At 47.6% G+C, this 27,456-nt stretch overlaps 2 protein-coding genes across 5 annotated transcripts; both read left to right on the plus strand.

Moving 5' to 3' along the window:
- Positions 1-14: 14 nt before the first annotated feature.
- KCTD2 (potassium channel tetramerization domain containing 2) lies at positions 15-6,058 on the plus strand. The gene is made up of 6 exons (XM_074555028.1): positions 15-272; positions 1,574-1,682; positions 2,223-2,314; positions 3,359-3,454; positions 5,183-5,308; positions 6,015-6,058. Exons 1-6 carry the CDS (start codon positions 15-17, stop codon positions 6,042-6,044), a joined length of 711 nt encoding a protein of 236 aa, XP_074411129.1. The 3' UTR covers positions 6,045-6,058.
- A 10,071-nt stretch (positions 6,059-16,129) lies between these two features.
- Positions 16,130-26,656, plus strand: SLC16A5 (solute carrier family 16 member 5). 4 transcript variants are annotated; one of them, XM_074555027.1, is made up of 5 exons: positions 16,130-16,998; positions 17,885-18,134; positions 21,264-21,407; positions 22,368-23,234; positions 24,833-26,656. In XM_074555027.1, exons 2-5 carry the CDS (start codon positions 17,915-17,917, stop codon positions 25,072-25,074), a joined length of 1,473 nt encoding a protein of 490 aa, XP_074411128.1. In that variant the 5' UTR covers positions 16,130-16,998; positions 17,885-17,914; the 3' UTR covers positions 25,075-26,656. The 4 variants fall into 4 exon arrangements, with proteins under 4 accessions (XP_074411128.1, XP_074411127.1, XP_005495656.2 ...); XM_074555026.1 differs by having other exon boundaries at positions 16,131-16,998; positions 17,488-18,134; XM_026798263.2 differs by having other exon boundaries at positions 16,290-16,998; positions 17,888-18,134.
- Positions 26,657-27,456: the final 800 nt, after the last annotated feature.

Here is a 27,456-nt window from a genome sequence, read left to right on the forward strand (position 1 = left end):
GCTGAGGCTCCGCCATGGCCGAGGGGCCGCCGAGGGGCCGCACGCCCAGCCCGGGCCCCGGGGGGGCGCCGGGGCCGCCCAGTCCCCGCGCGGCCGGAGCGGCGGCGGGGGCCGCCGGGGCGCTGTCCCCGCCCGCCGCCGCCTCCAAGTGGGTGCGGCTGAACGTGGGCGGCACGTACTTCGTGAGCACCCGGCAGACGCTGTGCCGGGAGCCCAAGTCCTTCCTGTGCCGTCTGTGCTGCCAGGACGGGCCCGAGCTCGGCTCCGACAAGGTGAGGCCGCGGCGGGGCCGGGCCCCACCCCGGGACAGCCCCTCCCGAGTCGCCGCCGGTGCCACCGGGGTGCCCAGAGCCGTCCCCGAGCCTCCCGTACGGCCCCGCGCTGTGCCTGGGCCGGTGTGCCGCGGTTTGGGGCTCGTCACTGTGACACATCACCGGCTTGTCCCTCGTGCCCCACGGGCAGGAACGGGCCGTGGCTCTGCCTTCGTGCCCGGGACACCCAGAGGATGCCGCAGCTCCGATCCCTGCACCGCCCTGGGCTGCGCTCAAGGAGCCGCCCGCACTCCCCCGGTGCTTACAGCGGGGAGGGAGGGAAGGAAACTCCTAGAAACAGGAATGTTACAGTTTCTCACCCTGAGCATGTTTGCTGTTGGTTTGGCTTTTAATGTATTTCCCTTCACTCTCATAAAAGATGATGGTGCACATTGCTTGCATGGCTGGACAGTTTTGAAGTCACTGCAGTTTGTTGTAAGGATTTTACAAACAATTATTCTTGCAATTGCAGATTTTCCACGGGATCAGGTGCACAGGGTGTTGTAAATGTGTTGTGAGTGGGGCAGCCAGAATCAGTCGAGTCTGTTGCTGCTCCATTCAGAGTTTAATCTCAGGATAAATCCTGGTTATGATTGAAATATCAGTCAGCAGCATCGGTGAGCAGAGAAGAGATTTCACAGTGGGTTTGCACAGTTTCATATTGCTTTAGACTAGATTGGCAGGAGAAACAAAGCTTTAAAGTCCCTGAGAGAGGGATGTGAGAGTTCTGCAGAGGGCTTGGCAATGCTTCAAAGCTGCTCAAGAGGTGCTTTTGGCTGTCAGTTGTTGGTTATTTAATGCCAATAGTTGTTGTATTGCTGGACACATGGCAGGAGCGTTGCAATATGTGTTTGCAGTAGTGGAAAGGGAAAAAAAAAACCTCTTTTGGCTGTGGAGAAAGTTTGGCTGTTTTAGAAGTGGAGATCCCATCTTCCTCCACAGCCTCCTAGTTAAACTGGTCTGGAGAACAGGCTTAGCCAGAGCAGAAGTGCCAGGTGTTGTGAAAAAACCCTCCTAATCCCAGCTTTCCTCTCCAGCCCCATAAACTGTGTACAAGTGCTTCATGTAAGGCACCTGCCAGCGTTGCTGGGGCTGCAGTGTTCATAGATCAGACCCTGAAAGAGAAAAATGGTTTAAAAATGTAGCACATCTGTACACAGGCAACTGAATCCATGTTCTCAAAGAGAAACTGCTGCATTTATTGTGTTAGATTGAAATTGTTGTTTGCTGGCCCCACTGAGCCGTGCCTGTTTTGCTGTCAGGATGAGACTGGGGCCTATCTCATCGACAGAGACCCCACGTACTTCGGGCCCATACTGAACTACCTCCGGCACGGCAAGCTCATCATCAACAAGGAGCTCGCAGAGGAAGGTGAGAGAAAAGCCCAGGGGAGGCTGGAATTCCTGTTTGACAGCACATCCAGAGCCCTCACCATCACCTGTGTGAGAGTGTGAGTGAGTTTCCCAGGAGTGCTGTTAGTACTGTTAATTGCTCATTAGCAGGGATGAAGTCATCAGAATCTGTGTCTTCCCGAGCACAGAGGCTGCAGCTCACAGCACACCCTGGCACTGTGCTGAGCCCAAGGGCTGGTGCAGCCCATCTGCCCCTCACAGACCATGGTTCTCCCCAAACAGGCAGCTGGGTGAAGAAATGGACATTGTACCATGAGATTTCTGATAATCCCAGGGAAAGGGGAATAATCTTTCTTAAAGATCCTCTTAAGTCACAAGAGGAGGTGACAGCTAGTCAGGCATTTTCTCCTAGCCTCAGAGCAGGAGGTGGGTGGCACATTTGGGATTCTGACATCTGGGCTAGATTTGGAGTCAGCAGCAGGGCTGAATCCTTGTGACAGAATCATCTTCATTCTATCCTGTGCAAAGTAACCAAATCTGTGCTTTGGCTCCTCCTCAGGGGTGCTGGAAGAGGCTGAGTTCTACAACATCGCGTCCCTGGTGCGGCTGGTGAAGGAGCGGATACGGGACAACGAGAACAGAACCTCTCAAGTAAGGCACCCCTGGCTCATGGAGGCAGTTCTGGGCCTCAGGAGGACAGGCATGGCTGCAGCCCTTGCAGCAGCACTTCTTTGGTTCAGCAGCAACAGGGGAATAAATGCTGTTGGGTGGATGCAGGGCATGGCGAGCAAAGAGTCCTCAGTGTGGCTTTATAAAGCACAGACCACTGAGTCATCTCAGCCCTGCAGGGAAAGGCAAGGGACACTTACAGGAGAGGGGCCAGGAGCAGGCATGGGTGGTTATAAAGCAAAACATACTGCTTTGGCAAAGAACAGCTCAAACTCTTCCTTCTCTAAACCATTTCTTCCCTTTGTCTCTCTGTGACATGTTTCCCATTGATGCTCAGCTGATATCAGCACATCCAGTAGATTCAATTTCAGAAATGTTTTCAAAAAGCAGCAAATGGCTTTGAAAGCTAAGGAAGTGTCACAGAAAAAATGAGGGCCTTTGTCGGGGTCAAGCCATTTGTCGGTGAGGGGAGACTCAGACAGTCAATATGAGTGATAAGCAAATTCTCGTTTATTGAAGAGAGCATCAGACACTTATACAGCGAGTAATAAGCTTATGAATATTCTGTAAGCCAAGCAATCTATTGGTTAAACTATACTATCAACTCTTCCTCATTCCTTAGGGGTTACATCTCTCTTTTCTCGTGTCTCTTTCACTGTTTGTTATCCTACCACAGCTAGGCCCAAGGACACTGCTATCTTGCAGGTGCCGGACTTGGAATTAGCCACGGTTTTGTACTTTTCTATTCTCTAGCAGCTAAATTCCCAACAAGGAAGTTTTGGTTTCACTGTAGCTGAGACACCTAGAAAGCTTTTAAGAGAAGAGTGCCAGGCATAAGTTTCTGGTTTGGAATCAGTGTGGATAAAAAAGCCCTTAGAAAGCCTGGGGGGCTCTGACTTCCTAAGATGAGAGCAGGAGCAGCTTATTAATTTTTTAGCATGATCCTAGTAATTATATCATGCTAATTTTCTAGCATGACACTAGTAAAGCAATTACTGAACCCAGGCATTGTTGTCTGTGCTGCAGGGACCTGTGAAACACGTGTACAGAGTGCTGCAGTGCCAAGAGGAAGAGCTCACACAGATGGTGTCCACCATGTCCGACGGATGGAAATTTGAACAGGTACCATTACCAAAGAATGGCAGAATTCCTTTTAAAACTGGATGTGGAATAAGTAGAGTTGCCTGTTGAGTTGCTTTTCACACTGCTCTGCTCTTCTGAATAAGCAGCCTGACCTGAGCAGCAATCCACTTGTGTCCAGTTACTGACAGGGGAGGGCAGGAGTCACTCAAGCTCCCAGAGAGGTTTCATTTTCTCTCAGGGCTTCTTTTCTCCTTGTCAAATCCCAGGGCAGTTCTTCCCTTCTCCTGCATTTCATCACATACACCAGGCCACAGTATAACAGTTCTATCCAGGAAAATTACCAGAGCCATGAAAAAACAGAGCACAACTTTCTTGGAACCTCAAAGCCACAACTGCTGCATTTGCTGAAGAGGCTCTGAGTGACAGGAGAACTCTCTGCTGATGTCTTTGCAGGGCAGCTGGTTCTGGGCTGTCACTGCAGTTGCACAGGGCATTGGGTCCACATTTGGTTTCTGGAGTCAAACACAGTTCTCTTATTTCTGGGGATGGAGAACTGGAGCCAGCTGGCCTGTGTGTTATGTTATATTAAGGAACTACAGAATAAGGTCTGTGGATTTACAGCAGTGTCTTCCCATTTAGTCCAGCTTCAGAACAGGTGGATGCTGTGGGAAGTGTGCTGACATGAAGTGAGGCAGAGGATTAGGAACAGCACTTCCCATCAGTTGTTCCTTTGGATCTGTTCTTTAATGCCTGAAAACTATCTCAGAGTGGAGAGGCAGCCAAAAACCTGCCTCTGGAAGGAAATAGTGAAATCTTGTGACCAAGAACCACTCATTGCTCCATGAAAATGCAGTTCTCCAACACCCAGGTTTTGCTGTCCAACAGTTTACAGAATCTGCCTTTCACACATCCATATCTACACCCCCAAAACCTTGAGGCTACAGGCAGTGCTTTTCATGGGAACCTGCACCCTTAGATCTCTCCTAATCTTCCTTTTCAAATCTATAATCTATAAATATGGAGCTGGCTCTTCCAAAATCTATTTGGACATGGAAGTTAAGGTACATGCTGCACATTAAAGTTTCCTGGACACACACAGTTGGTAAGAGTCACAATGCTTTCTTCAGATAACTTGGATTTATTTTCTGGAAAGCAGAACAGAGTTGTAAATGACAAATTAGCTCTGTACTCCAGGATGTCCTTTTAATGTAATAATGACGAATGAGACAGATGGGATTTCTTGGATTGAGTCCAGACCCCCTCAACACAACAATAATAGAATATAATCCTGTTTACACAGATAGCAGACTCCATTTGGGCAGCATCCACAGAAAGGACAGTGTCTGTTTGCCACATGTCCCCAGTTAATCCAACATCTGCCTGGGGTAAAGAATTCCCATTTCCACATCAGTCACAAGGCAGTTGAGAGCTGAGTTCAGCAAGGACCAGGTGATTTGCAATGCCTGCCCACGTCTGAGTGAACTGGATATTATGTATTGCACAATCTGTTTTCCCTTTCCCACCCCCAGAAGCTGGGCAGTGTTCTGCTGTGTTCAGCATTAGTTTCAAGCTGGAATTCCTTCCCGGGGCTCCAGGTGCCACTAGAGGGCTGTGGAGCTCGGATGTGTCCCTGCCTTACACACACACACGGGAGGCTGCAGGGGACACTTCATCCAGAACAGATCTGGGCCAGTCCTCTCTCACAGCAACTGCAGGAATAAAATCAAGGCTCACTGATTGTTACCTTGCCTGTCTCCTGTTGCACAGCTGATCAGCATTGGATCTTCCTATAACTATGGAAATGAAGACCAGGCAGAATTCCTCTGTGTTGTGTCCAGGGAGCTCAACAATTCTACCAATGGCATTGTCAAGGAGCCAAGTGAGAAGGCCAAGGTAAGGCACCTGCTCAGATGTATCAATTTGAATTCCCCTAGAAAGAAAAACCTTTCCTGCACCAAGCTGCAGCAGTAGTTTCGTGGATCAGCGTTCCCATTGCCTTCTCCATCCCCTCTTGGAAGATTTCATGATTTACTGTAGGACAAGAGCTAAGGCTCTTTGTGAACTACAAATTAAGATCAAAGTAATGAAGGAAAGAATAACTTGAAGAGGGAGAACAGAGTAGCAAGGACCTTTGAGGTGAGGTTTTGTGGTTGAAGGATGTTGCAGGGAGAAACAAGATTTTTCTTCTCTTTCAACCCTCCCCATCCCTGGAAGTGTTCAAGGCCAGGTTGGATGGGGCTCTGAGCAGCCTGGTCTAGTGGAAGGTGTCCTTGCCCATGGCAGTGAGCAAGATAAGCTTTAAGGTCCCTAGGTCCCTTCCAAACCATTCCATGAATCCACTTTTTTTTTTTTTTTTCCTCCCCAGAATTAAAACAGAAGGCAACATCTTTACCTCCTGGCAAGCAGCTGAGCAGGATTTCTAGAGAAGGGGCTCACTTACCCTTAACCAGCCTATCATTTGTTTTGGTGGCATAAAAGCCTGCAAGCTGCTCTCACATTAGACCGTGCTTCCTTTCTCTGCAAAACCCAAGGACTCTGAACAGGAACTCGTGCATTTAAACTTGTCTGAGGTTTTCACAGAAGGTCTCTTCTGTTTCAGATTCTTCAGGAGCGAGGATCCCGGATGTAATTCCATTAAACTCCCAGATGTCACAGGGCAGTCCAGCTGGGCAGAGCATCTCTCCACAGAGCAACCCAGCCCTTGTACAATAACCAAGCTAATGCAAAGCAAAGCCAAGCCTGTCCTGCCAATGGCAAATAATTCTGGTCATAACCAAAGGCTTTTCTCTTACCCTGGAAACCGAGAAAGGAAAAGACTCTTCCAGTTGGACAGTCCTTTCCACAAGTATTTGTTTGATTTCCTTGGCCAGCGCTGTATTGAATTTTTCCAACAATGGCTGGGCCGGATTCCCAGCCGGAGCCTTTGTGAAGGTTGCTCAGGTCCTCAGGCCCTTGTAATCAATCCCACCTTCCACAGGCTGCTGTGGGTGGGAAGGTCCATATTTGAGCTGTGCCATTGCTTGCACCCAGGTCTGCTCCAGAAAAAGTGCAGGGACCTTGCAGTGCTCCCCCTTCTCCCCCAGATCTGAAGAACAGGGCTTAAAAAGGAGGAACAAAACAAGCACTCCTAAAAATCCCACACAAACTTTTCTATCCTTGCTTTGTATCTGTTCCTTGTTCAATTCCTAAGAGCTGAGTTTAGATCTTAGGGGAGGGGAGTTGTGTATCCATCTGACACAGGTCTCACTGGTAACACTATTCCACATGGGCTCCTGGTATTTTCCAAAGCCCATCACTTTGTATGCATAAACAAAGAGACCTGTGTTCACCCAAAATAGTGATAGAGTGATAATCCCATCCTTTACACTTCTCCACAGAGGAAGAGTGGTGACATCTTCCCTCCCCAGTACCCTGCCATGGCCATATCTTAGCCTGGTGCAAAGTCATAAGGTTTAGGGACTTGCTGCTGCCAAGTTCAGCTTTGCCTTGTTTGTCTCCAGCAGTGTGGGCTCTGTCTCCTTCCCTCTCACCAGGGAGGGCTTCAGGCAGAATTTCTTTTGTACTGTACCAAGCAGGCAGGTTTGTCTGACCCCACGAGATCCCTGATTTACACACAGTGACCTGCAGCCCCCTCATGTCCCCACCTTTAAGGGATCACCTCAAATTACAGAGGGACATCACAGAGCTGGGGTGGGGGGGTTTGGTGAAAAGTTGCCAAACTATTGTAATGTTTCTTGTCCAAAGTGATGTGTCAACTTTTGTGACTTTTCTTTCCCTTTTTTTCTTTTTTTTTTGGAATGCCTTGGATGGATGTGCAAAATGTTCGTTTGTGCCTCTCTTGAATTCTTATCTTAGCCAAACTGCAGTCACTGGTTCCCCTCTGTTACTCTGTGCCACCCCTAACCAAGGGCATGTCCCTCCTAGTCTGGTAAATGGAATTTCATAGGAATTTGCTGCATGTTTTTCCCCTTTCATCCTGGCTTTGTTCTTTGTAGCCTGAGTGTTCTGGCACTTGGGTCATTTTCAGTCCCAAACTGACATTACAGCAAAGCTTAGGAGGTGCTGGAATTCAGACATTGACAAGCTCAGAGCAGATGTTTCTCAATAAGCTACCAGAAAATTCCTCACCTGGACTGAGAGGTTGGGCTCCTTTTTGGAGGGCTTCAGCTACCCACGTTCTCCTGAAAGTTTTGGCTCAGAATTAGGCAGGTTTTCCGTGTTAACCACTTGTTGCTGAGAGGGTCCTACCAACAGTCCAACAGCCATTTCAGTGACCAAGATGTGCAGCAGAGACACTGAGTGGCACCGCTGTGCTCTGCCTCTCTGCAGTCCTTCTGCATGTCCTCTTGCCTGTCCTCCATCCTGCTTTGCCAGTGTACCTCCTCCAGTGGAGCCCTTGCCTCATTCTCAAGACAGACTGCTGAATTGTCTGTGCTAGATTAGTCCTGGTAACAACAGGCTGTGCCAAATGTCTTTGAATTCACATTGTGTCAGTGACAGGCTGTTGAATCACAGCTGGCTTTCCATCACACTGAAAAACCCAGCTCTGCTTCCCTCCATCTGCCCTGTTTCTAACATGGTGAGCTGGTGTGATCAGACTACACACCTGGGCTGGGCCTGAACAACACTGTGATGTGTACAGATCTCCCTCCTCTGTCCCTTTGCTGTAGCCTCAGCCACTGTCTGTGCTCATAGCTAAGAAATCAAGCACATGTATGCAAGTTAGCAGCCTGAAAAGCCCTTTGACACTCATTTGTCTTATTGCCCTTCCTCAGAGGAGGGAGTTTTTGGGAACTGGTCAAGAAATACCAAACTAAAGGCAACAGGAACTGGTCAGGCTGTGTTTGCCACATTGATGCCAGCTGAGCACCTTGTAAAACCATGGAGCTCAAAGCAACCCTGGCTGCAGAGGGAGACTTTGTGTCGTGTACAGCTCCAGCAGACAAGAATAACAAACACTTCCCTGGCTGCTTTGTGTCACAGGTGCTGAAGCCCAGGGAGGGTTGCCTGATGCAGTGATGCCATGGCTGTCCCCTCTGAGCCACAGAGAGCCTAAAAGTGACCATTAGCAGGTGAATGGCACAGCTGCTTAACTGATGAGCACAAGAAAGATCCAAGTTGCATCTTGGTTTTCCCTTTCATGCTGCTTTTGGCAGTGAGAAGGTGCCAGGGGACCATGCACTCTTTGAGTTCCATCGCAGGGTCTGTTGAATTTCAGCAGAACAAATTTATGGTACAAAATCAGTCATTGGTACTGGATGCTCAAGTTTTTGGGTGATGTTTAGGACCAGGCATGAAGTCCATCCAGAGCAGGTACATTCCAAGTGAAGGATTTCTCCTTCCCTGACTCTGCTAAGTCACCTTTACCCTGAGACAGGGCAGGTCTCAGCATTATGCACCAGTTGCATCCCTTCTGTGCTCAAACAGGGCTTTTCCTTCCATCACCTTTCACTCAGTCACAACTATATCAAATTTAGTGCTGAATTAGGATGAAATTTGTCCCATTCACTCTAAAAAAGTGTAGCATGTTGTGGTGAGTAGAGTAGGAGAGCAGGGGTGGATCTACTGGCTGTCCAAGAGTGCTTATGCCTCTTGGGAAGGTTCACTTTAAAGCATTAATCCTGGGAATGGAGTATATGACATTTTAGATTTTATTTTAAAACTTTCCCAGTGGCCTAAATTGTTCCATTATGGCAAGACTGGAAATATTCTCTTGAAGTGTCTTTGTTTCTGCACATTTTTAAAAACTGATTTTCTCAGGGGTGACTGAGTGGGCTGAGGCGAAGGGGGCCTGGTTGGCTGCGGGGCAGGGCCGGGGTAGCCGGGCCTGGGCTCCTACCCGGAGGTTTTGTACAGTTTGTCACGTGTCAGTGCCCTTTGCTACTGTTTCTCTTTGTTTATTAAATGTGTTTGAATAACAGTTGAGATGCTGTGAATTTGTTTTTCCCAATAAAGATTCTGAAATGGTTTGGAAAAGTTTGAAGGGCAGTCTGCAGCCTGCTGCTTTGCCTGCAACACACAGACACTGCATTATGGGGGATGAAATGTGCAGATTGGGCACTTGCTTCTGGCTTCACTTCTAACAAACATTTGCCAAAAGGAGAATCTGGAGTCTTCCTAGGCTGCTTTCAGGGATAAAGGTACAACTGAAGCTTGTTTCTGATGTTTTAGTCTATAAAATAATCTCAAATTTATCCTAACCATTTCCACTGATAACCACAAGTAAGTAGAACACGAATACAACCACTAAATGTGAGTAGCTAAAACGGGAAGAGGATTTTTTTTTCTTGGCGGTTGTCATTTGCTAAACCCCTACTCGACACTGGACCACATGGAGGAAGGGTCTGACTCTCTCAGCTTTGGTGCTGCCAGAGGTTGGATGACATTGGCAATTCAGGCCCAACACAATGAAGAGGAAGAGCAAGGACACAAGTGAAGAATGGGAAGTCTTGAGTTGAGTTAATCCTACTCTTGATTGCAAGTGGCTGTTGTCTCCTGTGGGTACTCTGAAGGCTGCCAGTCTCCATCCTCACTGCCACAAGACCCTCAAAGCCACAGAGCAGGGAAGGGCTGACACATCCCCAAACCAGGGTTTAACACCAGCACAGTGGAAGAGGATGAGACTCTCCCCACACAGGGAGCTCGCCAGAAACCATGGCTAAGCCAAGTCACCACACAGCATGAGCTGATTTAAGATTGTATTTTCAAACCTCTAGACCCATTCATCCCACACCTGGCTGCAGGTCTGCACTGCCAGTGAATTTGCCCAAAGCAAAGCCACACTTTGAGTGCTAGCAGAGTCTTGGGCAGAGGTGGAAACTGCAGTGCTGGCACTGCTGACACCACACACATATCTGTTCATCAGGGAGGGCTTGTCAGCAGAACTTCAGGTTACAGCCAGCATTTCCAGAATGCCATAACCTCCCTGCTACCCCACCTTAGGGCTGTCTGATAAGGCCACATAAGGTGGAAAAGGCTTTGCAGGACCTTTAACCAGCTCCAGGTGTGCCAGGCAGGTGGCTCCTCTAACACAATGCCATGGCTCCACGCAGGAGACACAAACATTGCTCTGTGGTTCCTACAGGAACCAGGAGCTGGAGCTGCCAGGTCTTTGCAGCATCCCTCACTTTCCCATCCAAGGCTTTGGAACCCATTAACTCCTTTAAAAATGAATTTTTTTACTTGCTGCAGGAAACAGGTGATGCCTCAGCATTACCAAGTGATGAGAGGTTGTGCAGGATTGGCAGCATGTGTTAACTTACCCAAAGTGAAAATCAACCCTGTAGATCAGCTCTTAATGTGCTGGTCCTGCTGCTGCCAGGAGCCCAAAGCTCAGCTCTCCGTGTTGCCAACCCAGGCTGCTCTAGAGCTGCAGCAGCAGCAGAAGGGAAAGGGGGATGGTTTGCAGCAGAACTGACCTCAGCAGAGGGTTGTGGGCCCTGACTCTTGTCTGGGTTGATCAGAGCACCCCAGGCTGCCTCCCAGCACTGTTGCCCCAGGAAGATGTGGGATACCCAGTGAGGGCACATCCCCAGGCACGAGCAGCTCCTGTGAGCGAGGGGCTCTGTCCATGGGGCTGTGCCACCACCAAGGCAGGAGGTGAATGGCACCACAAAAACACCCAAGGGATTTGGTCCCTCCTACCCCCAGAGACAACCAGGGGAAAAAATTCTCCAGGTGGCTTTGCCAGATGCCTGGGGGAGAGATGAGTGATGAAACATCACATTTTCTGACAGCCAGAGTAAAGTCAGTAGGTAGTGCATGCACTAAGCTCTGGCAGAGAGACTTGAAAATCCCCTCATCAGACTTTTCTGCATTGGAAAGCACTTAAAATGAGCAATTTTACATCCTCCTCTGGAAAGAGAGGCTCAGGCCCCCTCTTATCCTCCAGGCTGTGTCCAGGGCCCACCAGGCTCCCTGGGGCTGGTGCTCACCTCCCCACAACATTCCCATTAGTCACCCGAGCTGGCAGCTCACCTTGCCCCTGACAGTTTTGCCTGGAACACAATTAATTAATTAATTGTTTTTTCTGACCTGCCTGTTCGTGTCTGTGGACAAAGAGGAAATAGTAATTGACATTAAAGATAGAAAACGGTTTTAGCAGTGTCAGGCACCCATCAGCATCCAACTGCTTGGCCTGGGGCTCCAGCAAATGCAGTGGAAACTGAGGCTGCATTTGCCTCTGCCCACGTGGGAGGGTGAAACACAGCGATGCAGAGGTCCTGCCACAGCCATACTCGCATCTTGCACAACCCCTTCACATGCTGTGCCTCGGGCTCTCACACAGACGAAGGTCAATTCCTCACCGACCCGCCCACCCTCACCCGGAACAAAGCAATCAAGCCAGATCTGTCTGCAGACGGGAAGCCTGCAGATATTTTCAACTCAGCTTTCAAACTTGTTTGGGAAACAAGGACCTTGGCCATGTCCTTCTACCTAGATCTGGCTCTGAGGCAGTTATTGACGGTTTAACCCAACTTTCACATGGTTCAATACCCTCTTGCTTTCCCGGCTGGAGAAACACATTGGTTACTCCAAACCACAGTGAAGAAAGAGTTGCAATGCCCTAATAATTACCTTCAGATTGTGGTGTAACAGATGAGCAAAGGCTTATCTCAAAAGATAAGCTTTTTTGACCTTCTGGTAATATTCCCTGCTAGAGGCCTCCATCCCTCCTAGGTGTTTCCCAGTGTGAAGTGCACAGAGTCCTCAGGTTTTATCAGAGAGCTGAGAACTCCACTGGTCTCTGTGTCACCAAGAATATCCTTGAGCTCAGGGCCATCTAGGCAGCAGGTCCTCTAGCACAGCCAGGAAAACATGCACCAGTGATCTTGATGAATTCAAATGACAGCATCTAAAAATGAGGAAAACCATTTGGGCAACCAAGCAAGGAGACAGGCCTTTAACCTGAGCACTGAGTTCAAGATATCCTAGAAAAGCAGAAGATTCAACAATAAACAGATAGAAAACACCTAATAAATTGTCATCCTTAACCTAATGTTCCAGTGTGTTTTTGTCTAAAATTTTAATACAAAGAAACGTGAAAAGTAAGAAGAGGAGGGACATATTTGCCAAACCAATGGGGATTTGTCCATGAAACAAAGGCTCAAGGCCACATTTTGCTGTTTCCACACCCCTCTGAAAATACGACCCTAAGGCACACAGGGACCTGCATTTCCTGCTGGGATAAAGAGTTCCTGCCTTTCCTTTTCCAGAAATCCCAAACCTAAACATTGTGATCCCTCTGGGTATGAGCCTCAGTGTCAGCACTAAGTTGCTGTATCTTCTCTTCTACCCTGTTATGACCTGTAAGCATCTCCCATATTTTCCTCAGAGCAGGACATCTTCCTTGGACAGGAGAGCTGGGCAGGGCCTGGCTGGGATGGCAGAGCATCTGCCCAGAGCTAAAGAGCCAAAGCTGAATAGCTGGAGCCCAAAACCAGCTGGCTTCCTAAAAACCATGCTCCAAAATTTCTGGCTGAACACCTTCAACCCCACACAACCTCCTCCAGCTGCTCCACAGATCCAGCAGCCAGACACAAGGAAATATTCCTTTTGATCCTACTCCCAATGAGTCCCTTATTCCTTATTAATAAAAGCCAATTTAAATCATAATTAAAAGCTTGTTAGAGGGAACCTTCAGCCACTGCTCAGGATCAAAATATCAATCTATGAAAGAGATGCCCTGCAGCAGGGCTAGACCACCCACAGCAGCATCACATCCCATTTCTCCCTCTGCCACATCCTCACCTGCAGGAGTTTTCTTGCAGCTAATGACAAGGTAACTTCATTTCTTGAGAAGCCTCATTTTCCTAGGAACACGCCCTGCCCTCATCTTCCCAAATGCAGGCAATTGCTGGAAGAAAAGCACCCACAGCTTCCAGATATCCTCAGTAACCTCAGCCAGGTTCCTAGCAAGGACCTCCATCTGTTCAGATACTCCAGGGTCCCTCTCTCTGTCCACTCCCAGGGCAGTGTGCCAGGTTAGGGTGTCACACAGCACGAGCCACAGCTGCTCCCAAAACCACCTTCACCATGAGTTTATGCAATTTCTTCCACAGACTCATCTCCAGATCCCCATTACCTCAGGGAATGTTGTCCTTCTTGGCACCACACTTTGCACACAAAGCACAGGCTCTGGGACAGCTGGGGACCAGAGGGGATGGTGGCAGTGAGGAGGGCAAGGGCCAGCACACACACAAACCATCTGCAGTCACCCACCAGGCAGAGATCCACCGCAGGGATAAAGAGCAGGGACAAGCCACAGCTTGCTGAATTCCTGCAGGCCAACGGGAGCTGTCAGTGCATGCTCTGGTGCCAGCTGCCTCCTCAGCTCTCATTTCCCATCTCCAGGCTAAGCCATTTTATCCCAGCACTGGCTAATGGCCATTAAACCTAGTCCCAAAAGGGGGATTTCTCACCTGGTCTTACAGCCACATTATCAGTGATTAACGAGCACAAAGCAACCAAGCAGACCCCAAGTTAATTCAGGAGAGCAGAAAGCAGTGGTGAAACTGAGCAAAAAGTGATCCATGCAAGGATCTGGACATAAATGCAGCTGGAGAACAGGATGGAGGGGGTGTAGGAGGAGGATACAGATGAGGCTGGTTGGGCTAATTAAGACCTGTTAGTGCAGGAAGGACCCTCATCCCTTTTGCAGGGGGAGGATGTGGGAGTGATGCTATGGGAACTGCTTGGGAAAGTCAGGATAAACCAGCACTTCCTCCATCCTTGGCACAGCACCATTTTCTCAGTACCAGCAGAGCTGGTCTGAAGGGGTTTTGCCAGGGTTGTTCAGATCCTGTCCCAGCCTCAGGAACCTGTTTTCAGGTGCTCTGAGACCTCGGTTTCTATTGGGTCTGTCTACATTCCAGGGATGGATCAGAGCAAGAGTTTAATTTGTGACTGAACCTGGGGCAGGAACAGCTCCCTGCCACAAAGCACTCTGCAATCCCATAGCTGAAATGTCCCTTCATTTCCCTTGCTTTAAACAAAAAAACAAAACCCAAAACCAAACAACCCCCCACACTTCCTCTGCAAGAATTAATCTGCCAGAGGATTTGCTAATCTGGATCTCTGGAACAAATTCAACTGGTCTTTCTCAAGTGTGATTTGCAAGCTTGGAGGCGTTTGCATTTTGGTATCCACCCCCAAAGAATCACAGAACCATTTCCAACTAAAGGTTAGAAAATACCTTTAAGATTATTGAGTTCAGCCATTAACCCAGCACTGCCAAGGCCATCAATAAACCCAGTTTTTAAGCCCCAAAGCTGCTGCTGAGTCTCCTGAGCTCAGGGCTGGTTTTCCAAGCTGTAAGATGCTGGCAAGGACAGGGAGAGAGCAGGGGACTTGCAGCCACCACCACCGTGCCCAGCCTGTCCCCGAGGGCTGCAAGCAACTGCTGACAAGTGACATCCAGCAGAGAGAAGCCATAGCACTGGGCCAGGCTGCACCACTTGGGCTGATGCTTTAATCAGAGCTAAATCTGGATTCTCTGCTGTCACCTCACTGGATGACCTTGGAAAAGTCAGCTGGTATACAAGATTAGCTACATGGGAGAGGACGGCAAAGCAAGCCGTGGTCTCAGGATGAAAAGGTACTTTAAAAGTCACTTATAAAGGTATTTACCAAGACAAGTGCTTGGCTCTCCTACCCTCAATAGACATTGAGTGACCCCAAAAAGCAGTTTACCACCCCGCTCAGTTTACAGTAAACTCTTGCTTCTGTACATGCTGCTTATTTTACACATTCATAAAATGTGTCCAGTGCATGCCAGGGCTGAGCTTGATGGCAGGATGGTGCAAGAAACCTTCTTCTCCAATCGCATTCCTGCTCTCAAGCTGCAGGCATTGTCCAGTCTCTGAGCACCCCTCCAAGCCCCATTGCTTTGGGCAGCAGTTCTTTGTCCCCCCAGCCACACTCCTGACTTTCCTGCTGGACCCTGTGCCTGGGTCTCCCTCCTCAGTGACTCCAGAGAAGAAGTGGGCTGCTCATCTCCCTGCAGAGGTGCCCCAGCTACAAGCTCTTACTGAAGACTATAAATACCATTATTTGCACAACATAAACCTGTATTTGTGAAATATAAACCTCTTCCTTTGAGGTGAGCTACATAAATACCCCAGGCTCTTGTCTCTCTTGGCATAAAGGGACACAACACTCCCTGTTCTTGCAGGGAGCAGCCAGAACCCCTCATGCCAGCTGCTGTTTTTCCCCCATCAGAGCTGAGAGAAACTGAGGCACAGAAGAAGAAGAAGGACTCCTGGTCTGCTGTCATAAACAACAGCTACCAGGGCTGCTCCTCAGCAGCTAGGGAAATCCCAGGTTTGGATGCTGATGTCTCAGGGATCCCTGGAAGAAGAAACAACACTCAGACACAAACAGGAGAGGATTAGTTTGTCGGGGCAGACAGTGACTGCCAGAGAGGCTGGAGAGACAGACTGAAACAGGCAGTTGTTCCGTGTGTCCCATCCAGGGCACCCGTGTGTCCTCAGGTGCTCCACAGGCTGGTAGAGAGAAGCACCTTTGCACTCTTCACCTGCTCCCAACAAAAGCACACTGTTTGCAGGAGGCACCCAGGTGTGGCTATTGCTGTGAACTCCAATCCTATTCCCAGCCCTACTAAGAAGGGATGATCACGTGCGTGTGAAAATCTGCCCATGTTTCACAGGTGTCCCAGTCCCGTCACGTTCACTGCTCAACACCAGGAGCAGTTTGCTTAAGAGCATCAAGCCCAGAGGAGCAGGACAACACACACCAGCCCTCCACTTGCACACCGTCCATCCTATCTCGGTGGATACCTTGGAACCTTGGAAGGGTTAACCCGCGGCTTTGCGCGGCGCTGCTGCTGCTCGGTGTGGCGCTAAAGCAGAGCTGGAATAATCTTGTTCCTTTACCTTTGTAAAGGAGGCAGCGAGGAGGTCGTGTGGCACTTGATGCCAGGGTCCTTGCAGTGACTGTGCAGGTCGGGCTGCCCAGGGGAAAAGTGTCCTGCAGCCTGGGGCAGAAGGCGGACGAAAGCCATGGGGTCTGCAGCCCCACTGGAGAGTCCTCCCCCGTAGGCAGGCACCCAGGGAGATGTGAGGGGAGCCAGGAATCTGCTGGACAAACTCAAAAGTTGGACAGGGCAGCTGGGAACAGAGAAGAGCTGTGCTTCTGCCTTTTTTTGCAGGTTTGCTGTTGCCGGGGAGAGGTTTTAGGCTGTTATCCAGCTAATTCACACCACAGAGACAAGCACTTGAATTAGTTGCATTATCTGCGCCCAGCTAAATTGGACAAAGGATTAAAGTGTGCTGAGCACCACCACCGTGATTTGCATCTCAGAGCCCCTTCCCACGGGCCCCCTCTGCTCCCAGCCTTTTCTATTTTTTTTCACTCTCTGGCTGTGAGCCAGGCAGCATAAGAGCCCTGTTTACAGAAATGATGCCTAGGTTAATATTGCAAAAGACTTCATCAAAGGCTGCAGTCGCTACTGAAGCCGAAGGGTCTGACCGTGGGCCATGAGCTGACCGGGCTGCGCGCACAGGGGATGAGCCGCAGCCACGCGGCACCGCCCTCCGTTTGACAAATTCGGCTCTCAGCCTGAGGTATGAAACTAACCTTCTGCCACCACGGCATATTTGAAATAACGAGCAAAATCAAAGTATTCTTCATCTCTAAAGCTGCACACAAAACCTCAATGCAGCTGTTTTAGGGAAAAAACACAGTTTGAGTGCTAAGAAAATATTGTGCTGTGCATTGACCTTATGGGCATTTTTTCTGAGCTCATCCAGCTGCCAGAGATTATTATTTTATGCATGTTTATTCATGTGGAGAGGATGCAGAATGCTATTGCTATATGTTTCTGTCAGTCTCAGAGAAATCCAAACTGGGATCTCTCAGAAGCAGCTCTAGTTCTAGAGAGGTAAAGCAAAAGCCTATCTGCCATCACTGGATTCTAATTAATTAATGGCCTTTAAAATGTTTTTTTCACCACCAGCACTTTGTACGTAGGTGTAGTTTTCCTGAAAGGTTCACACTGAGCTCTGCTGTGACACAGAGCCTTTATAGGTTTCTATTTTGCTTGGCATTTGCAGTTTTTCCTCCTCGGCACGGGGACTGAGTGACCTTAGCAATTGCCAGCAAGGGGACTCCATATGATGAAAGCAGGTGAAAGGGAAAATAAGGGCGGAACTAGGTAAAGCCAATTCATACCTCAGAGGAGGTGTGGTCCTGTCCTCTACCTGGCTGTGGTCACAGTCTTGTGAAATATAAAAGGAGAAGGCAGCGGTTTCTTAAACAATCTGGTGCCAGGATCCTGTAGTGAGAAGGAAGGGAGGTGCTGGAAGAAATGCAGAGCAAGAAGTCAAGAGTGTCAGCTGGGAAAGGTGTGGGACTCACCGGTGCTCTGAGCCTCAGGAACACCATCAGCTCTTCCCTGAAGGCCTGTTCACTGGGCTGAGGGTTGCGTGGTAGCTGCACTCCCTTCCCCAGCAGACTGGCTGAGAGGAGAACGGAGCTATCATGCCCCAAGGAGAAGCAGCAGGACGCGGCACTGCCAAGCCCCAGGACCAGGGATGGGCGTGGATGGTCCTGCTGGCTGCAGTGGTGCTGCAGGGGCTGACGCTGGGCTTCCCCCCCTGCATCGGCATCTTCTTCACGGACCTCCAGCATGAGTTCCAGGCCAGCAACAGCGAGACATCGTGGTTCCCGTCCATCATGGTGGCCGTGCTGCACGGAGGGGGTGAGTGATGGCAGGGAATGGCCTCTTCCACCTCCTGCCCTTGTGCTGTTGGTGGGGGGATGTAATTCAGCATTTCATTAATGGAAGGGACTGGCTGTTGGGCAGTACACAGCACTTCCAAGACACTTGGATCCCACAGTCCAAAGCTAAATGCCCACAGATTCCACGCTCCCTTTTGTCACTCTCAGAGTCAGCCAAGACCCTTGATCAAAGGCAAATCCCTTTCTCAGCCCAGTTTTTCCACATCAGCAAAAACACAGTTATTTCTCACAGAAGCTCTTTGAATAAGCCAGCACATAGTGCTGGAGCTGCGGTGCTTTCTTGGTTCATCTTGTCCACGAGAGCACATCTCCTTCCAAATGCCACATGACAGCTCTGTTCTTTGTGGCTGAAGAGATGCCAAAAGCTGAGCTCCTCGGTGCTGCCAGCTGAGGCAAAGCCTTAAAAGCAGCTCCTTGGGCGGTGGCATGGAGCACACACCTACGCAGGCATCGGGGTGGATGTGAGCAGGGCTGGAGCAGTGCAGAATGTGGGTCAGGCAGCACCTATGGCTGCAGGGCTGGAAGGAGCATTGTGCTCTCTGGATACTGGAGTGAATCATTGGTTTTCCCCTCAAAAAAAACATGGGAGCAGCGCAGGGCAGTGGTCCCAGATTCCACACAGAGATGTGGGGATTCTTTTTCTGCAGAGAGAAAACCAAATCTCCAGCAGCTCAAGGACTTCCCAATGAGTGGTCTGTGCTTCATGACCCATTCAAATTCTGTGCTTATTTGATAAACAGACAACCCAAACCCTACCAGGCAACAGAAGGAAAGTTCCCAGTGTTGCCCATGTATCCAAGCTTCTCCTTGAGTTCATTCCTGCTCCCTTCCAATGCTGGTGAAAGTTGATACTACATTGTAAAGCAAAAAAACAACCCCAGAGCCCTGAGTCACACTGATGTGAAGGCTATAGCAGGTTCAGTCTGTACCATGCAAGATATGGCCAGCAGCCACCTGCATGGAACTGAGAGTTTGCACCTTAGCAGAAACAGCTGGGTCCAGAATATCAAGATGCAGATGGAAAGAGATGTCGAGGGAAGCGACAAGGGGAGGAATCACCACTGAGAGTCAGCAGAAATAAAGCACTATCCTCGGGGCTTGGAATTTGGAAGCTGTTGGGCATTCCCCATCCTGCTTTCCAGCCCCTGTGATCCTTCTGTCATTAGTGGGGAGGATCCAACTGGGACCTGCTGGCTCTGGGAAACGGTCTCAGAAGCAGCTTGGTCCCAGCATGTCCAGGAAGGACAACTCTGGCAGTATCCACAAGAATGTCAATTATCCTGTCATTTTTAATGAAGTAATTGTTGTGTAGAAAGCTAGAACCACTATAAAAGGTAATACAACAACAGCCCAACAATACATAGATCCAAAAGTTATAAATTAGATAAGGAAAGAATAGCTTTGTGTTGATATTCACAATAGAATTTGTCAGGCCACAGCCAGAAAGTTGTACTTTGCTTGCCAGTTATGTCTCCTATTGCAGGGTGTTAGAGCACAGGAGGATTTATGCTTTCCCCCAGGAGCAGGAGGCAGCAGTAACATAAACCAGAAGACAAAAAAACCCCAAAATAAACAGAGATCAAAGCTTCCCTCTCAGGCCAAGCACATATGGCTTTTGCTGCAACTTCTGACCTCCTTTGGAGAGGGCTTTACTTAATTCAAGTTCTCCAGTTACATTTCAGCACTTAAATCTTTCCCAAAATTGCATGCTGTTGTCACTAGTATCTCTTAAAGGTGCCACTCTCTTTTCTTCACATTTATTCCTTTTAATTCAGAGGATTTGAAGGGGGAAAAAAATTATTTGTTGCAAAAATTGGAAGAGAAAGGGAAATGGGCAGAGCAGTCAGTACTGGGAGAAGGTTCCATGCAGGAGAGCTATGGAAGGAAAAGGGGAAGGGCATAGGGCAAACAATAGCTCATAACTCAGCCAAACATATTCCATTATCGGTGCTGCGTTCCTAGGTAAAAGCCATTAGTGATTATTTTGTTATAAGATAATTTGAGAGACCTAGGGTGCTACATCTGTGTCCAAAAGGGAATTTCAGGCCATTACAGGTTCCTGCTCCTAGATATCCATGCACACGGAACACTCTGCACTAACTCATATAAATGCAGCACTTTTGTTGATATTGTTGCAAAAGAAAGCACAAAAGCCCCAGGCAAGTGAGAAATAACATTTGAAACCCAGACAACAAGTAACCAGGAACTAATCACGACAAACCCTTATGGTTTTTTGAGTCAACCTCATTATTTTATAGTGTTCAATTTATGCCTTCTTGGGCTAGTTAAACAGCAGTGCCATCCTTAATGTCTTCAGCAGGAGGAAAAAGAATCCAGTCACATTTGCTGGACACTTTTTCAAAGGCCATTGAAGTCTAAGGCGAAAATCTCCCAAGCAGATCAAAATACAGACAGCTGCACTCCTAATTTTAATAATGTTCCACTGTTCACTTGACTGTGTGGATTTTATTTCAAACCAGATGTTGATTTAGGTCACAAATATGCCACAGGTTATATTCCCTACACTGACTGACTCCTAATTCTGCAGTTTACAGACATTTTGCATTTGCTTCCATAACCTTAAGTGTTCAGAATTGGGAAAAATGTTAATAAAACCTGGAAAACCTTGAGGATTCTTGAGGGAACAGGAAAAGAAAATACCTTCAGATCTTCTTCTCCCAGAGAATGCAGAGAGAAGCACCTTCCCCACTGGCAGGCTGCAGATGTGATCTAATCTTTCCCTGCCCCAAAATGAAGGATGTTAATGTCATTAACAAACAAGTAATTTCTCATAATCTCGTGGAATTCACCAGAAGTCCCGTTCCAAGGGTTTTAATGAAAATCCAGCACATCCTACTTGATGGTCAAAATCCCAGCAGATGACAGTCATCACCTCAGCCAACAAGTTGGCCAAGCACTTGGGAGGATCACAGAAAATATTTTCTCTTCCTGTCTCCTCCACTACATTAAGCTGCTGGGAAAACCTTCAGGGTCTCTAGACTACATCATTTGATAACTGCAGCAATCCAGCAGGTACAAAACACTTCCTTCATCCCTAACTGCTTCCCTTTTCCTTCTCTACTTCCAGGGCCCCTGTGCAGCATCCTGGTGAAGCGGTTTGGCTGCAGGTTCGTGGTGATGCTGGGAGGTCTGCTCAGCGGGCTGGGAATGGTGTCCAGCTCCTTCTGCAAGTCCATCAGCCAGCTGTACCTCACAGCTGGCCTCATCACCGGTACGTACCAGAGAGCAGGGATGGGAAGTGGGAGAGCCCCAGCTAAGTGGTCACATTTTCCCACTCATCTGTGAAACAGGAGAACTCAACAGCCTCCCAGCACAGCAGAAATCCTACAGCCACTAGACTTGGCCTTCACACCCCTTTAGCACACAACTCACCCACTCAAGCTCACTGGGAAGTGCTTCTCTCTGGAAAAAGCTACAGGTCTCCAGAGGGTAAAATGGAGAAAAAGGATGTCTGTTCTTTTTAGTAGCTTCTCAGCCTTTTGTCTTTCAAGAAGGGAGGGGTTTTGTTGTTTTTCCAATCTTGGAACATAATGTGTTGCGATAATGTCCTTCTCAGGTTCCCTGAGCTTGTATTTCACCACTCCCAAACTGGGGGAGAATGGAGACATCTTTTTTCTAACAAAAGACCCTGTTGGTTTTGAACAGAAGTAACAGATGGGAACTCTTCCTTTCCAAATATTTCTCCTATGTAACTGACGTTCAACTCTTGGTTTTTAATAACACAGAGAAATTAATTCCTTACTCTGTAACCATTCCTGCTGGATCTTGCAAGTTAAGCAGTGGCCACTGCTTTGAGAAAAAAACAAGCAAATCCCTGAGCCCTGATGAAAGCATCAGGAAAGCAGCACTGCTCATTGCATGTGGAATAAAATCCAAGCTTTTAATGAACAATTCCATAGCAACTTAAGAATTGCACAGTGTCCCAGAAAAACGTCATTTTAGATCAGTATATTTACTATACCCAAGAACACAAATAGTTTAATTTACACATAACAACGTTCTTCATCCTGGTGTGGGGTTTCTGAGTATTAATCAATCCCTGGGGGCTATGTGGCCTGGCAGGTCAGAAAATGCTTCAATGGCAGATGAAATCATCTGTGGGTACCCCCTGAATTTGGGCTCTTTTCACCATTTAAGACAACAAAGAAAGATCATTTATTCTCATCTTTAGGTCTGGGATCATGTTTCAGCTTCCAGGCAGGAGTGACTGTGCTGGGCTATTACTTTGTACGGTGGCGAACGCTGGCCAATGCCGTGGCCTCCACCGGGGTCTCCCTGGGCTTCACGCTGTGGCCGCTGCTGTCTCAATACTTGCTGGATGAGATGGGCTGGAGAAACACCTTCCTCATCTTTGGAGGAATTCTGCTGAACGGCTGTGTTTGTGGAGCCATCATGAGACCCATTCAGCTGGCATCAGGGTCACTTCCACAGTCTGCCAAGCCCGAAGAGGAGCCAGGGAGCAGAGCAGAAGAGGCACAGCTGTCCAATGGAGCATCTCCTCACCACCCCACACTCCAGCAGCACACCAAAAGGACAAAATGCTTCCAGATGCTGCAGAAGTACCTGGCTTTTGACATCTTCTGTCAAAACAAAGGTTACCAGATTTACACTATTGGAGTCACCTGGATGATGATGGGGTTTGCCTTACCCCATGTGTACCTTGTGCCTTACGCCATCCACAACGGGGTGGAGGAGCGCAAGGCAGCCCTCCTCATCTCCGTCATCGGGCTCATCAACATCTTCATCCGCCCTTTCACAGGGCTGCTCTCAGGACACAGAGTCTTCACGGGGAGACGCATCTACCTGTTCAGCCTGGCCGTGCTCCTCTGCGGCCTCAGCAACTTCATCTGTGTCATCTCAGCCGAGTTCAGTGTGCTCATCCTCTACTGCGTCATCCTCAGCATAGCCATGAGCGGCGTCGGGGCGCTCACCTTCCAGGTGCTGATGGATGTGGTGGAGATGGACAGGTTCTCCAGTGCTCTAGGGCTCTTCACCATCCTAGAGAGCACCACCCTCCTCATCGGGGCCCCGCTCACAGGTGAGAGAGGCTATGAAGCCTGGCTGGGGGAAAGGTGGTGGAAACTGGAAATTCCCTAATTCCCCTTCTTGATGCTCCCAAGCACTTGTCACCAGTTTCCAAACCCTTGGTGTAGGTGAGTTATGCAAAGGGAGCAGTATAAAAGGTACGGTTGGAAAGGAATCATCAGCCTCTTTTGACAGCTGGAAAGTAATTTCTACAGCTGCATCGAGATCACACTGAAAAAATTACTTGGTATGTGATCTGATACATATGGGAGCAATGACAGCTTTTTTCCAGTGGCAAGAAGCCAGCAGGAATAGCTATGAACTTTTTCACCTTTTTACCAGTTTGCATTGCTTTATCCATGAAGTCTCAAGAAATTGTGAACATCCCATTAAATGAATTATTTGTGTTCACAATTATTACCAGTCCTACATTATTCAAAAGCCCCACAGTAAAAGCTTCTGTTCAGTCTTCTTTCCAAGTTCTGGAGCATATTAATTTTTCTCTGGAGACAAGAAAGGAGCTAGTTAAGACTCTCAGTCTAATAAATTATTCACAGTTCACTCCAAATGGCACTAAGTGACCTGTCCAGGACACACCTGCTCCTGCAATCAATTCAAAAGACCAACAAATAACAAATGTCAACCTGAGCTTGTCAGCCTCAGTTCATGCTTTAGTTCTCTTCTCCAGACAATGAATTGTGGCTACTCAGCAGGAAAATTGTGTCTGGTTCAATAATGTGGTGGCAACATGCAGTGTATTTCATGGTGCTCCCTGCCATTAGCGTGTCAGTCGCTTTTCTCAAAGAGCCAAAAAGGTCCCTTCTTGGTCATCTCTGACAGGAGCAGCAGATGGGCAAAAAAAAGCACAGTAAAAGCAGCTCCATTTCTGTTCACAGTCCTAAAATCTGCTATAGGAAAGTACACCATGGAAAGAAACATCACCAATCTTGACTGAAAAATACAAGCAAATAAACATTATTCCAGTATTTCCACATTGATAAGCAGCCTTATGATGATGGAAGGCATCGTGTATTTGGCCTAAGTATCACTTTTCCATCTCTAATATTAGTGTTAAATGACTCCCTCTATATCTCATGTTTCTAAATGGTTTATATTGAGGTCACTTTATGTTAGTCATAATCTTGCTGTGCTGTGAATTTCCTTATCCTTCATCAAACAGCATTAGAGACAAATGTTCAGTTTGGAGACCTTACTATGTAAGTTTCTGAGCTAGTCCTTTATCTAGTTGTTCTATTTTCTGCCCCAGGATGTAATAGGGTCACTCATTCCAAAAGCCACTGAGTGGCAGTGGCACAAGGGCTCTCTGCTGAGCAAATGAAATGAAGCAGCAGGTTGGGGAAAAATTACAATTTCCTTTCTTTCCTGATTTCTGTGTGTATTGAGAAATACTTTCTACAGAAGTATCACCTGACTTGTGACTACAAATAAAAAACTAAACAACCACTAGAATCCAGAGAATAGAACTTAACTCATGAGAGAATTCTTGTCTTTTGTATATGGCAGTTTGCTGAATGATTCAGGTTTAACGTTGATGTAACTGAATGCCTTTAGTGCCTCTTCTCTTTGGCTAAGCTTTGATTTCTATTCCAGGTTTCCTGGTAGACATAACCAGTGATTTCCACTACGTCTTCTACACCTCCAGCTTCTTCCTGATATCAGCTGCATTATTTATGGGGCTCAGCTTCTGTGCTCTGGAAAAAAAAACCAAATTGAGAGAGGCTTCCAAAGCACATTTGGACAATCCCTCCAGATATCAATACAGTGAAATGTCGACAGAACCAAAGGCTGTAAGTCAATCCCCTCCAGCAGTTGAGTACATCACGAGCATATGAAAATAAAGACGGGGGGAAAAGTGCAACACCATGAAGTGGTCTGTACAAACCAACACATGGCCCAACACTGATGGCAGATCAGAAAAAAACAGTCTGCTTTCCACTACTGTCATCCTCCTTCTGCACTTGCACTCCACAGGGCCTTGTCAGACTCCAAGACAGAGATCCAGACCACGGGCCCAGCACAGAACCCAGCACCAGCCAAGGAATGAAGCACAAAGAGATCTGAGCTCTCCTAAAGCAAACCATAGGATAACAGCCATGGGACCCAGCACCAGGACACAAAAGCTGGCATAGTTCAATTGGGTTAAGTCACCACCTTTAAGAAGTCACTGGAATTTCACAAGCACATTCCAGTTGGAAGTGCTGGATAACACATATTAATGGGTAGTTCTTCCCAAAGAAATATTGTTGCCTCTTCTGAATATGCAATTTTGGTGCACAGGCTTCCTGTTTGCTTCCCATGTTGGGGGTGGCAAGTCAAACATTTCCACAGGAAGCGTGTTATTCTTTTCCACATCTCTAAATATTATACAAAAGCAGCTGGATGGGTTGTAGAACTCAGACAAATCTCAGTAAGATCAACTGTTTTCTCCTATGAAGCATACACAGGAGTTCTTCATGCCAAGGACAGTTTCAAAGCCTCAAAATTTAACTCCAGAGCCTCAAAAAAAAACCCCAAAAAACAACCCACCATGCCTTGGAGTGCCTACGTTGTATAACTACTGATATCTCAAGTGCAGTTTAATATATCATAAAAGAGAATTCATGGCTCATGTAAACACACTTCAGCATTAACTGGAACCCATTTGGGGCAGGGAGGGTGATATTAGACCTAAGAAAAAGGATATGCATCCTTTCATAGGGCAAAATACAAAGCAACTGTAGTTCCTCTTTGTGGAGATCAGTTCAGCTCTTTTGTCTTAGACTTTTGAGCCCAATTACACCAGCATTCTCATTATGGAGAACTTTGTACAAACATAACTTATATTTCTTATAAGCACAAGCAGAACTTAAAAAGAAATCCATGGGGAAAGCATACGGAGAAAAGCCAGTGTTGCTGACTTTCTATCCATACAGCCTTGACTGTAAGTGGCATTCTCTGCCACATCCCCAGGATTTGGGCTTGTCCCTGTCAATGGCTGCAGCAGGAGCTCAATCTGTTCATATTCTGTGTCATCCCTGATCCAACAGATGTGGGTAACAGCTCCTGAAGCACGTGGATAAGGACAACCCAACACATCAGAACAATCAAAAAGATGGAAGCACAAAATGGGAGTGAAACAGAAGAAGTAACAGCTTTCAATAATGCAGTGCAGCTGCAGTGCTTCTGTGGAGAACTGACCTATCACATTCCCAGTGACAAACCCACAGCTTTCATTAGAGCTCCCCAGACAAAACAAACCAATTTTAAAAACCCACTCTGCATGAACTGACTCCAAGGTCTTCAGAGACTGTGATGGCTTCACAGGTGGCTTTTACACAGAAAGGGCATCAGCCCTTCAGAAGGGCTCCTGCTCCCACAGCTCAGGATCTTCTCCAGTACTGCCCTGGTATCACAGACCCAGGAGGATTTGCATTTCCTGATCAAACCTATAATTAAATAAGATGGTTAGGGGGAGATATACATATCTAATCTCTCATCACATGTGTTTATTAACTTATGTAATGCTTACATGGTTCATAACTATGAAGTAAACAGAGACTGGTGCTTCTCAGTTTACCAAAAGAGACTGCTGTACATTCCTAGGAAAATGAGGGGGCTTTCTCACAAAAAAGCAATAAAAAGGGATTAAGTCCCAAATTTCTTCTAGCTATTGCAAATAAACAGCTAAGCAGCTGAACAGGCTGTCATTTTCTCTGTGTGTAATTCCTAAATTTTAAATTCTTTTCACTTTTCTATATTCCCTTTCTGTTTTCTTACAGAAATATGAGGTTATGTAGCCCCAGATCCTACCACTGCTACAAATGTCCTGGGCAAAACAGGCAAGATATGGTGTAAACTAGAATCCACCAAAATTTCTCACAAGAAACAAAGGTTAGGTGAAGGAGCAATGGAAGGCACCTCCTGCATGGAGCCAGTTGACCTACCTGTAATGTTTTTGCCTTGGTTGCTTCATAAAAAAGGAAATGTACAGGGCAAAACCAAAAAATCTTCACCAACTGAAGCTGACACGGAGATGAGCTCCTCCTACACCAAGGCAAAGAAGCCTGTTTTGATCATTTCTTGATTGTGCAAGATAATTTAGGATGGAAGGGAAGGAGAGTGCTTTTCAGAAGGGCTTTTTGATACTCCCAGACTTACCACTGGGGTCACTGGGACTTATTCACAGGTGCAGAGGGAGGTTTCTGGGAAGAAAAACAACCAATTCACAAACCTGT

This window comes from Zonotrichia albicollis, chromosome 19, assembly GCF_047830755.1.
Source record: "Zonotrichia albicollis isolate bZonAlb1 chromosome 19, bZonAlb1.hap1, whole genome shotgun sequence".
In the NCBI taxonomy this organism is placed as follows: domain Eukaryota; kingdom Metazoa; phylum Chordata; class Aves; order Passeriformes; family Passerellidae; genus Zonotrichia; species Zonotrichia albicollis.